The 12,312-nt window shown below is 45.3% G+C and overlaps 1 protein-coding gene across 3 annotated transcripts in view; it reads left to right on the plus strand.

Annotated features, from left to right (window-relative positions):
* Window positions 1–9,377: 9,377 nt before the first annotated feature.
* Window positions 9,378–12,312, plus strand: part of TOPBP1 (DNA topoisomerase II binding protein 1) — a 42,189-nt gene continuing 39,254 nt past the window's right edge. Inside the window, exons 1-3 of one of the 3 annotated variants that reach the window (XM_081160569.1) lie at window positions 9,378–9,606; window positions 10,192–10,282; window positions 12,158–12,292. In XM_081160569.1, coding sequence (XP_081016695.1) covers window positions 10,199–10,282; window positions 12,158–12,292 — 219 coding nt within the window. In that variant the 5' untranslated portion in view covers window positions 9,378–9,606; window positions 10,192–10,198. The remainder of the gene's footprint in view (window positions 9,607–10,191; window positions 10,283–12,157; window positions 12,293–12,312) is intronic. The other 2 variants (XM_081160566.1, XM_081160567.1) reach the window with 2 other exon arrangements.

A 12,312-nucleotide genomic window follows, 5' to 3' on the forward strand; every position in this document is an offset into this window, starting at 1 on the left:
TTTAAGGTGTGGGAGTTTGGTTGCTCCACATTTTTGCTGTTTTGGTGGGAATGTTGGAGGTTTTGCACTATAATTTTGAATTTATCGGATGACTAATGAGGCTGAGCATCATTTGCTATGCTTATTGGCCATTTAGATGCTCTCTCGTGTAAAGGATTGGTTCAAGCCTATTGCCCTGAATACATTTTAAATAGACCTTCTATTCAATTAGTTTGGGGACTGGCACTGTAATAATTCAAACTAGCAAGACTTATCTAATAAAAGCATCTTCAGAATTGGGCCTTAAGGATGTAAGGATATGTGCCCTGGCTGGTTTGGCTCAGTGGTTAGAGCGTCGGCCCTCAGACTGAAGGGTCTCAGGTTCGATTCTGGCCAAGGGCATGTACCCCGGTTGCAAGGCAGCCAATCGATGTGTCTCTCTTACATCGATGTTTCTCTCTTTCCCTTCCACTCTCTCTGAAAAGCGATGGAAAAAATATCCTCAGACGAGGATTTTTTAAAAAGTTAAAAAAAGGAACGTAAGAATATGTTATAATGGAATTTAAAGTCTATCTATTACTTTAACCCACCAAACTCCATTCTGCACCCTCTTCTTGTGTTCAAAGGGTGAATCTTTGCTAGTCAGTATTGTTTGTTTCAGCCCTTACCAAGACATGAAAAGTTAATCCCTCCGGCAGAGACTAATCCTGCCCTCCATTGAGGCCATAGATAGTCCCGAGGGAGTCAGAAGAGCTTGTAAATCACAAGGTCACGGGCATCCTTAGACAATGCAATGGGAAGATTGCCACCATTCTTCTCCCCCTTCACACCACCTCCAGCCAACAGAGTTAAGTTTCCAGAAATGTACATTGTCCCTCTCTATGTGCCAGATGACTAGGGCAGGGTGGCGTGAGGAGGGGACCTCTCACAGCTGGTTAGTTTCTAAGGTGACCCTTTGGGCTTTAGAGTGAGATCAGCTGGAGCCCACTGAGAAAAGCACGGCAGCCTGTTACACAGGGTCCATGCTGTGCAGAGAGGCTGTCGGGGTCCCTGCTAACCACAGCTCATCTGCTTATGAGCTGGAAAGAGCTAGCATATTTCTGGTCAGGGATTCAAGCAATCTCTAGACCAGCAATCCCTGCTGAACATCACCACAAAAGAAAGGATGAATGAGTCTTCTCCTTGGCAGGACACCCATCAAGAGGTCCCTGGCATGGGATTTACCTGAGACTGCTAAGGGGTTTACCCTTACTCTGGGCCAGCTGTGATGGTGCCCCCCCCAAAGATGTCCATGTCCTAACCCCACAAACCATGAATATGTTATGCTTCATGGCAAGAAGAGGTTAAGGTTGCAGATGGAATAAAGTTGCTAATCAGGTGACTTTTACCCTAGATTATATGAGTGGACCAATGTAATCACAAGGGCCTTTTTTTTTTTAATGCAGAAGAGGGAAGCAGAAGAGTTAGTGTCTGAGTGATGCAATGTAAGAAAGACTGCCATTTCTGGCTTTGAAGATGAAAGGGAGTGAGGCCATGAGCCAAAAAATGGGAGCAGCTCTAACGCAGGCAAAGGTAAGAAAATGGATTCTCCTGTCTAGTCTTCCAACAGGAGCACAGCTCTGATGACACCTTCAATTTTTCCCATCAAGACCCCTTTCAGACTTCTGACCTACTGAACTGTGAGGTAATGAATTGTGTTGTTTTACGGCACTAAGTTTGTGGTAGTTGTTACAGCAGCCATAGGAAACTAATACACCTCTATAGTCATTAGGATCTCTCTAAGGTGTAGAAATTTCTTTTTTGCTTCTCATTCCACGGAGCTTCAAATTGTGCCAACTACCTTAAGGGGAAAACCGGGCATCTGTCAGGCTTAGCTCTCTGCATCTCCCTTCTGATTGCAGTCTTGCCTCTGCATCTGTTTTTCCAGCCCTGAGACTGCCATAAGCTCTGCTAGCAGGGGCCCTCTGCTTAGGCAAAGCCAGACGCCTCTTGCCTTGTGCCCAGAAGTGGCGAATTCCCACAGGAAAATGTGGTTGCAGAACGTCACCTCACCTCTCTGTGTTACCTTCCCTTTCCCCGAAACTTGGCACCTTTAGTCTCTAATGCTCTTAAGTAAATGTTTTCTGGTGCTTTATCCACATCTTCTAGATGCGCTAAACAAGAGCACAGTTCCTGCACGTTCTCTGTCATCACGACAGAAGCACAATGGGGGCTTTATTAGCTACTAATTCTTCATCTTTATCTTTTAAGACCTAGTATATTACTTCTGAGTGAATGAATTTTCTGGGCTGCTGTACTCATTTACAACTGCTCTAGCTCTCACTTCATTTACTTATACCTTTGAAAGGAAATAGGTGCTATGAGGGCAGAGACCACATTTTTCTTTTTTCTTTTAAATATATTTTATTGATTTCAGAGAGAGGAAGGGAGAGGAAGAGAGAAACATCAATGATGAGTCATTGATCAGCTGCCTCCTGCACACTCCCTGCTGGGCATTGAGCCCACAACCCGGGCATATGCCCTGATGGGAATCGAACCTCCATCTCCTGGATCCTAGGTCGATGCTTAACCGCTGAGCCACGCTGGCCAGGCGAGATCACATTTTTCTTGTTCGATATGCCAATCCTAGGTTGGAAAATAAGGTCTGGTATAATATAGGGCTCAAAAAATACCAAATAAATGAATAAATGATTGTCTCAAAAGTGGGTTGAGCAATCTTCTCTGCAGATCTTCGGACAAAAACCAAATAGGGTCAAGAGGTAAACATGCCTCCTAAGGTTAATCATCTATCTAAAGCTAACACAGCTCAAATCCCAAAGGGCCAAGGGGCCCTCTGACCTCAGGATGGAGCAAACTCTGAAAACTTCCCATGTACAGGGACAAAGTCATACTGCCATGGAGGGACACCCAAACTGCTAAAGCCATCTCTGCTGCTTTGGAACAACCTCTCACAACAGCAGAACAGAAGTTTAGAAGATTGTGTTGTAGGAAATAATTTAAAGACTTCACAGCAAGCCCAGCCAGTGTGGCTCAGTGGTTGAGCGTTGACCCATGAACCAAGAGGTCATTGGTTTGATTCCTTCCCAGGTTTCGGGCTTGATCCCCAGTGGGAGCCATGCAGGAGGCAGCTGAGATTGATGTTTCTATCTCTCTATCCCTCTCCCTCCCTCTCTCTCTAAAATCAAAATGAACATATTTTTAAAATACAAAAAAAGACTTCACGGCAAGAATGGAATTAGGAATTTGTAAATTCATTATCATTGACTGTGTATCAGGCACTGAGCTAAGTGCTTGTCAAGTATTAATTTAAGCCCATGAAGTAGATGCTACTATCATCCCCATTTCGTGCCAGAAGGTGAAACTCAGAGGTTACATAATTTGCTCAAGGTCAGACAACTAGTCTGTGTCAGAGCCAGCGTTCAAACGAGGCAGCCTGCCTCCGCAGAACATGCTCTTCCCCATGTGGCCTCTGGAATTTGCCCCTTCTCAGGGCCTTTGTGGAAATAAAGATATTTTTTGAAGTGGTAACATGCTTGTTTAAACCGTGCCAAGTACAGGATTTATCCATAACAAATGAAGCTCCACCTCTCAATGGTTTAATATAATACAAGTTGTCCTCCGGCAGCAATGATGGTAATTTGCTGGAGAGGCAGGGGTGAGACATTCACCTTCATAGCTCTGGTCAGTCATTCAGAGATCCAGGTTGAGAGAAGCTCTGCCATTTTGAACCTGTGGCTTCCAAGATTGCCCTAGGTTTTGACATCCAGAATATGGAAGAGTGTGGAAGGTAGTGCAAGAGGTTTTCATGGACCAGGCCTAGAAGAGACAAAAGTTACTTCTACCTATATTCTATCAGCCATAACTCAGTGACATGACGCCACCTAGGTGCAAGGAGGCTGGCAGCTGGAAACCTGGGCTGAGCAGCTACTTCTCAACAACAATACACACTGTGAAGGGGAGGCACACCTCTTGGGTCTTTTGTCTTAGTTTGAGTTCTCCCTGAAAAGACTTTTCAAGTGTTTTATTTAGTAAGTAAACACAGGTAGGAGAATGGGGAAGTGAGACAAGGAAAAGAAAGCATCCAAAGGATGTACTAACAAGTCAGTTACCACTGTGGAGATTGGAACTTAATTCCACTGGGGAAACTCTGAGAGCCACGGCAGAATATCCCATCCAAGGGGCATGCAATCAAGAGTTTTTGAACACCAATTTCTGACATTGTTTGAGGGGTTTTTCTTTAGGTCATAAATCCTCTCACCTTCTGGTCTACAGTGCAGGCGGCAAAGCAGACTCCTGGTGCCAGAGAATGCCTTCATGCAAAGAAACTCAAATACTGGCAGATGGAAGTTTCCCAATGTGCTTAGGAGTGGTAAGGTTTAGGGGATATGTGTGGGATACTAAAGTTCTGCTACACGGTCTCTACCAGAGTCCACCATATGGTCCAGTGACGTGTAGACTAAAAACACAAGTTGCTGCCACCATCCCCCTCACCCACAATTGTGTACCTGATGTACAATGGTGGAACAGGGACAAAATAACTACAATAAAACTCCCTTTCAGAAAGGGGAGGAGTGAAAACCTATAGCTGTTGCTGGTGAGCATCAATTTTGAAGTCCTACTGGGCAGGCATTGGGTGGTTCCTCTGCCTGATTAGGTTCAGATTCACTCTGCGAAAGTAGCTCCTCTGCTCATTGCTCCCCAAGGTCCCTAGCACCTCATTCTGGGAGGGTCTTCCTTTTCCATTATCCTCTCCAGCCATATCTGCATGGTACTGAGGAGTTTGTGCTCCTTGGGGGCTGAATGATTTTTTACCCACTTCCTACTTTGCAAGATTGAAGACTGTATCAGTTTGAGTACTCCACGTTTCTGGTTTCCTCCACAAAGCAATTATCTCAAAACTTAAATAACTTTCAGATCTATTTGCTTCCATTCAGTTTCATGTGGTAGTTGTCAACCTCACACATAAGGTTAAGGGCTATTAGACTAGTGAAGACACATGAGACAATTTTAGATTTAGATTATTACTACCATAGAGAGCAAAAAAAGAAGCCAAAGGTGCCAGCTCCTTGGTTCCTTGACCCACACACCAAAGAAGATAACACTGAAATGCAAGGGGCTGCAACGTGAATTGTGGGAAACCCCTCTGCTGAGGAGCCAAATATAGATAGCAGCTAAGTGGTTTTATATTCTGCAGGTCTATTCTGAGGGGAGTGGTGCCGAAAGCCCCATACCTCATCAGAATCAGGGAGGCTAGGAGAAACAGGACAGCCTCCTGGGGGAGGCAGGAAGACGAGACAGAGGTGGCCTCTTAGCTAGCAGTTCCACAGAGGCCTCCCATCCTCTCATGTTCCAGCAGGACCACACGCTGTTTGGCCAAGGCTCAGTGGTGCTGCAGTTCTAACCTCTGCCCATATGGACATGTGCAAAGTTGCCAGGAAGCCGTGGTAGAGCTGTTTCCCCTATAACAGCAGCCACACCACAGTTCTCTCTCAAACTAATTTTCAAGCCTGATTGCTATCCTTGGCCCCATACCTCTCTCTCAATTGATGGTGCTTACCCAGCTTGGGTGCAAGGACCATATTCTTAACTAGATCTTTTCCACATGGATGGGTTGTAATGGCCATTTGTTGCTCAAAACCTCTTGCGGGCATATCTCATTTTTAGGGCCCAGATGCAGCCAGCTTTTCCAATCTTGCAAGATCTCACATTTTTAGATTTCTAAATTCCCTTCTATTTTTGCTTGCAAACAAAGCCAATTCTACCCTGAGCTTGTTCTCTTTCTTATAATACCTAATTAAATGCAGCCAGTACCAACATGTGCTGCTAACATTCTATTTTACCTCCTCCCTTCCACCTCAGCAGACTCAGCAGGCCTGTTTTACCTTCCACGTTACTGAAGACAACAGTATAAACAAATGTTTTGTCATTGCAAAGACTATTTCTGCAGCAATAAAGATTACTGATTTCATTTTAAACTATAATCCCTTATACATATTCATTCATCTATAGCACTGGAAAACAAATATAAAATCTTCAAAAATCTATTTTTAGTTTATTTTTTTAATTTTGGGAAATACTATCTATGTAGCAAAATACAACAAGAAATACTCATATTCCCACCACCTATATTTTAAAAATAACTGTTTTGTCATATTTGTTTCCTGTGGTTTTTCATTCGACAAATACATAAATATAGTTCCCTTTAATCCTCCAAGTAGGGTCTGGAGTGTCTGGTTCTAGGTGAAAAAGTGCTAAAGAAATAGGGAGGTGACCCTGAATGCCAGGGAGGAGAGAGGAGGGGAAAGTTAATCCCATGACTCCTCCTTCTGAGGCAGCTACCTGAGGGCGTATCACAGCTATTCCCCACTTCCACCAAATCTTTATTAGCCACAACCGGTACAACCACTTTCACCCTTTCCTAACTGACTGCTGTTCACGCAATCTTTAACGTGCATGAAAATCACCTGGAGGATTTGTGAAAACACAGAATGCTGGGACCCACCCCCAGAGCTCCCAACTCTGCAGGCCTGAGGTCTGGCCCAAGAATTTTCATTTCCAACTGAGGCTGGTGCATCTGGTCCAGGTACTACACTAGATGGAGAGGCACTGCTCTAGCTAATGCCCAAGATTAGGTATTTCCCAGACAGGTAAAGACCCTCTCTGCTTATGTGGAGACACAGATGGGAGAACTTGTCACCTGGTCTCCTATTCCAAAGATGAGGTTCACTCCCCTGCTATTCAAATCCAGCTGGCTAAAAACTAAAGGGTTGATTTCATTTTCATCTTCAGTAGTGGTATCTATGACTCTCCTTCTCTCAAGAGGCCTCCACGCATCTCCAGAAATGTCAGGAGTAAGCTCCTGCCCCAGTGCTGACCTTCAGGCAGAGATGGGCATGTGACAAGGAGCAGTATGATTGGTCAGAAAGGGCACAGGGTTTCCAGTCAGGCCGCCTCTTCTCAAGCCCAGGTGCAGCCACTTCCTAGCTGTGTGGTGCTGGTCAAGTGACAGTCCCTGAACCTCACTTTCCCCATCTACATACTGTGGGACAATGATGCCCACGTACTAGAGGATTACTGAGAAAAGGAAACAGAAATAGTGCAAGCAGGAGTCCTGTCATCTGTAAAATGCCCCACAAATAGTCATTGTTGTTACAGCTTCCTGGCAGACTTGCTCCCTAACAATTAACTGTAGCATCCTCTTTTTATTTTAAACAACTCCAGTCACTTTATTTTTTTATGCTTTTCAGAGAGAGTGGAGGGGGGGAGAGAGAGAGAAACATCTATGTGAGAGAGACACATCAATTGGTTGCCTCCCACACCCACCCCAACCAGGGTTAGGGATTGAGCATGCAACTGAGGTACGTGCCCTTGGCTGGTATCGAACCCGGGACCCTTCAGTCCGCAGGCGAACACTCTAACCACTGAGCAAACTGAATAGGGTCAGTAACTTTATTTTTAAGGCTTTCCTCATCCTGTCCCTGACAACGAAAGGTCTTTACCTTTGAGCCGTAGTGTTACTGATTCTGACTCACTTTGCTTGGGTATATTCACACGCTTAGACCCAAGCTGCTCATTGCCATCTTTAGGCGCTAAAAAGAAAAGAAAAACAATCACAGTATGTGGCATTAAATGTACATTACTCAATTCAAAATCATGAGCTTTTCAATCAAGAATAAAATAAGAAACATTATCTAAGCCATTTGTCATTCATTATGAACAAGTCATGGCTCTGCAGTCCCGATTTACCTCCTCTTTCCCTGATCTTTGCCATCTGAACTTTAGTTTCCATCCCAGAATCTCCCCTACACTCAGGGAGTTACAGAGAAAGATAATACCTCATTGAAGGGGGAAGAGTGGGGGAGGGCCACTGACAATCTTGGCAAAGACCTCTTTGCAGTAAGTATGTAATTCTAGTCATCGTGACATCTTTCTTCTCTTCGGCCCTCTTGGCTGTGGTAAGCAGCGATTATATTCTTTTTTAAAAAAAAATAATATATCTTTATTGATTTCAGAGCGAGGAAAGGAGAGGGAGAGAGATAGAAACATCAATGATGAGAGAATCATTGATAGGCTGCAGCCCGCAGCCCAGGCATGTGCCCTGACCGGGAATCAAACCCCGATCGCCTGGATCCTAGGTCGATGCTCAACCGCTGAGCCACGCCCGGCCGGGCAGTGATTATATTCTTGCTAAATTGCAAGGAAAAGAGCCCTGGCCGCGGAGTCTGTCCATGTAAGAACGTCCAAACCTGTAGAGAATTTTCGTAAAAATGTATTTTAGCCAAACAGGATACACCTGGAAGCAAGATAGCACTAGACTGAGATAATGCTTCTGAGAGTAGCTAACAGTTTGCAGTTGCTTTTATGCATGCGAGATTTAAGGAGGGGAAGTAAGGAAAATTACCTGAAGGTGGGAGAAAGCAAGGCTCAGATCAGATTACAGGATAATTAAGATTCAAACTTTAAAAGGAGGGATCTGAAAGGGTGGGCCCTAAAAGAAGGCATTTCAAAGGCGTGTTAACCTAGATGCACAGAAACAATGGACAGGGCTTCCTTAAAGATAAGTTTTTTACTGAAGTTGTATGCCTGGGGCTGGACTACCCAGCATGACCTGCCCAGCTAGGAATATATGATCCGATCACTCTGTGAGGTTACTTTCCATAGAAACCCCTTTTTCATCCACAAGTCAAAAGCCTGAAAGACAAGTACCATATGAATTCACTTATGTGCGAAATTTAATGAACAAACTGAACAAGCAAAATAGAATCATAGAGAGCAGGCTGACAGCTGGGGGTGGGGACTGGTGGAGAGATTGAGCAAAAAAGACAAAAAGAGGAGGAACCCGTGGGCACGGACCACAGTGTGGTGACGGGTGTGTGGAGACGGGGTGGAGGTATTAGAAGGTATAGGGGGATAAATGGTGATGGGGAAAAATAAATGCAAAAAGACAAAAAGACTTGGCTAACATCTCAATTCTGCCACTTAACTGTGTGACTTTGGAAAACACCACTATCTGCCTCAGAGTTGTTTTGGATGATAATACATGGTTGCTCACGCGCTGCCCGGCCTGGGGCAGGTGTAAAATATTTACCGAGGGGACGCTCTCTTCCCCTGGCTTTCTGCTTTACATTTGGATGTTTTAGGACCCTCTCGAAGGTACTTCTGCCCCGCGGCCCCACCGCCTGAGCAGTGGGTGCAGGGCCAACCGGAGCGCAGGGCCGCCCTCCGAAACCCGAAACCCCTGGGCATCCGACCCAAACCTTCTTCTCCGGAACCCAAAAGCCGGCCCGGTGCAAGGCCCCGCCCGCTGCCCGCTGCCCGCCGCCCGCCGCCACCGCGGCCGACTCCACCCTCCTCCCGCAGCTGCGGCCGATGTCACTTCCGCCGGAAAAGGTCAGCGCGTCCGCGCGGTTGGCGCGAAAGTCAGTTCGGGGCCTCGGCGACTTCCGGGTCCTGCGTTCGTCTCGGGGTGGGGGCGCCGCCGGGTGCGGCGGGTGTGCGCCGGGCTGGCGCCCGACCCCAGCCGCTGTCCCGCAGGCCGCGCGCGCCCCCACTCGCCGCCCCCAAATCCCCGGGCTCCACCGAGGTGAGTGAGGCGCGGAGAGAAGACCCCGCTCCTTCCCGGCCGCGGTTAGTGGTGGCGACCCCTCCTCCGGCCTCCGCGGCCCTCGTGTCCTTCCCTCGTAACCGGCGGGTGGGACTTGGACGCCGGGGAGAGGGGGGCTGCGGCGGGGCCCGGAGTCGGGCCTCCCCCGGGAGTGGGGAGCAAGGGCGTAACGCCTCTCAGGCCGCAGCACCTTGCTGCCTGGCTTGCACGCTTATATTTAAAGCCCATGTACTGTATTAAGGGCTGAACCGACCTCGAGGGCTTTGGGTTCCCCGCAGACCGAGCCGTGCTGTGCGCCCTTAAGCTAAATGCAATTGATTGTTCATGGGCTTAGGGGGCTTGGAGCCCCATGGTAAAGGCCCCTAACGTATTCAATTTAGGGACCTTGAGTTCATTTTCAGACTTGCAAGGGCTGGTGTTGTCGGCTTTTTCCTTGACTTTGCCCACATTCCAGCGTTTCTTACAAACGAAGTGGATGAATTCACGGGCAAGGCCAAAGGGCCTGTCCCTAGGCATTCTTGTCTGCGCAGAAAAAATAGGTACTTAAAGCATTTAATGTCATGCGTGATGTCTTTTTGTTCTTGTTAATGGTTCCTTTATTTTGGCAGTTCAAAAATGTCCAACAATGACAAAGAACCGTTTTTTGTGAAGTTTTTAAAGTCTCCAGACAATTCCGAATGCTTTCTTAAAGCTCTTGAGGTAAGAACAGCTGAAAACACCTTGTTTGTTGCTTTGAATTTATTTTCTTGGTTTTAGAGTTTTTCATTTATTGGGCTTTTATGTCCTAGTAATAGTTATTTTATTTTTATAATACATAGTTTTACTGTAGTCTCCATTAACATAGATATATTATTGCTACATATTTTTGAATTAATGTAAGTATATCACTGTATATTTTGGGGTGCTTTAAATCTGTTATGATATTTCTATTGAAAGTGGCAGACCTGCTATTCTTGGGAATTAAGTTGCCCTGTACTGGTTACAGTTCATTTTTTGGTTAGTAGGTGAATTGTTAAAAGTATATTTCACTATGCATAGTGTAATATGGGAGAATCTAGGGGTAGTGTGGAGCCTTGCTGCTTACAGACCCAATGCAACATCAGCATGGCTTGAGTTTGTTATAAATGCAGAACTTGGGCCCCAACTCAGACTTACCAGTTAGAATCCTCAGTGTGAGTTTTGTGTACATTCAAGTTTAAGAAGCTCTGTTGTAGCAGGGTTTTCCTTCAGGTTTACTCATTCAGCAAGTAATTATTGAGTGTCCATGTCTGATAAGCACTGCTCTAGTACTGTACTTGGGATACATCAGTGATCAGAGCAGGCAAAGATGCCTACTTTCTCAGAGTTTACATTCTATCCTGGCAGGAGATAGACATTAATCAGACCTGATAAATGAGTAAACTATATAGTATGTTACAGTGTGCTAAGTGTTATGGGAAGAGAAAAGAGCAAAACAAGTTAAGGGTCTGAAAGGTGTTTGTTGGGGGAGGAGGAAACTGGAAGGTTGAGTGTGATCAGGGTATCCTTTAGGGAGAAGATATTTGAGTATACTTAAGGAGTTGAGATGGTTAGCTGTGTGGATACCTGGTGAAGAGGGTTTTAGGCAAAGGGAAAACAGTCCCCTGGGAATGTGCTTGCAGTGTCTATCCAACAGTAGTGTGGCTGTAGTGTGATGAGCAAGGGATGAAGAATTATTAAGGGATGCTTCAGGGAGTGGGGCCTTGTGGGCCATTGTAAGGACTTTGGCTTTTTCTTTCAGTGAGATAGAAAGCCACTGGAGGGTTTTAATCAGAACAATGGCATGATCTGATTTAATCATTTTTAAAGGATCATGGTATTTATTTAACATAAGGACTGCAAAATTTGTTCAGAAAATATTTGAGTGCTTACCAGGTGTCAGGATATGGTGGCAAACAAGATCATGAAACTTTTTTTTTAAGGGAGAGAGACAAAAACTCTGTATATGTACATAATATCAGTGTTATTTCTTCATAACATAGACTGGAGGGAAAGGGTATTTTAGAAAGTGTGATAAGGAAAGGCATCTCATAGGAGGTGACAGTTGACCAGGTCTGACTGAAGCGAGGGATCGAGTCTGGTGAAGACCAGGCGGTGGGAACAAGAGCAGAGCCTCTGCATGAGGTCATGCCTACCTTTTTCGAGTTGTAGCAAGAAAGCTGGAGTGGCTAGAGAAAAAGCAAGGCAGGTGAGAGGTAGAAGTGAGGGCAGGGAGATGGGCAAGGGCCAGACTTTATCGTCTTGTAAGCCATCATAAGAAATGTGGATTTTATTCTCAGTGTGCTCAGAAGCCGTTGGAATTTTTGAGCAGAGAGTTACATGACCTGATTTATACTGTTTAAAAGATTACTTGCTGTTGCATGGAGAATAGATTTCGGGCAAAGGAGGGAGAAGGAATCACTTTAGAGACTTTTGCAGAGGTCTGGGTGAGAGGTGATGGTAGCTTCCAACAGGGAAAAGGCTAGATTTGAGATGGATTTTGAAGGTAGAGTTCATAGGACTTAAACTGCAGGTGACAATTTCAGGTGCAATATTATTTTCATTTTTTTCTTTCAGTCAATGAAAGAGTTCCAGTCAGAAGAATATCTTCAGATTATTACAGAAGAAGAGGCCTTGAAAATAAAGGAGAATGATAGATCACTTTATATCTGTGACCCTTTCAGTGGTGGTGTCTTTGATCACCTCAAAAAGGTTTGCTAACTTATAATGTG

Source organism: Miniopterus schreibersii (genome assembly GCF_964146895.1).
Source record: "Miniopterus schreibersii genome assembly, chromosome: 15".
NCBI classification, from domain to species: Eukaryota; Metazoa; Chordata; class Mammalia; order Chiroptera; family Miniopteridae; genus Miniopterus; species Miniopterus schreibersii.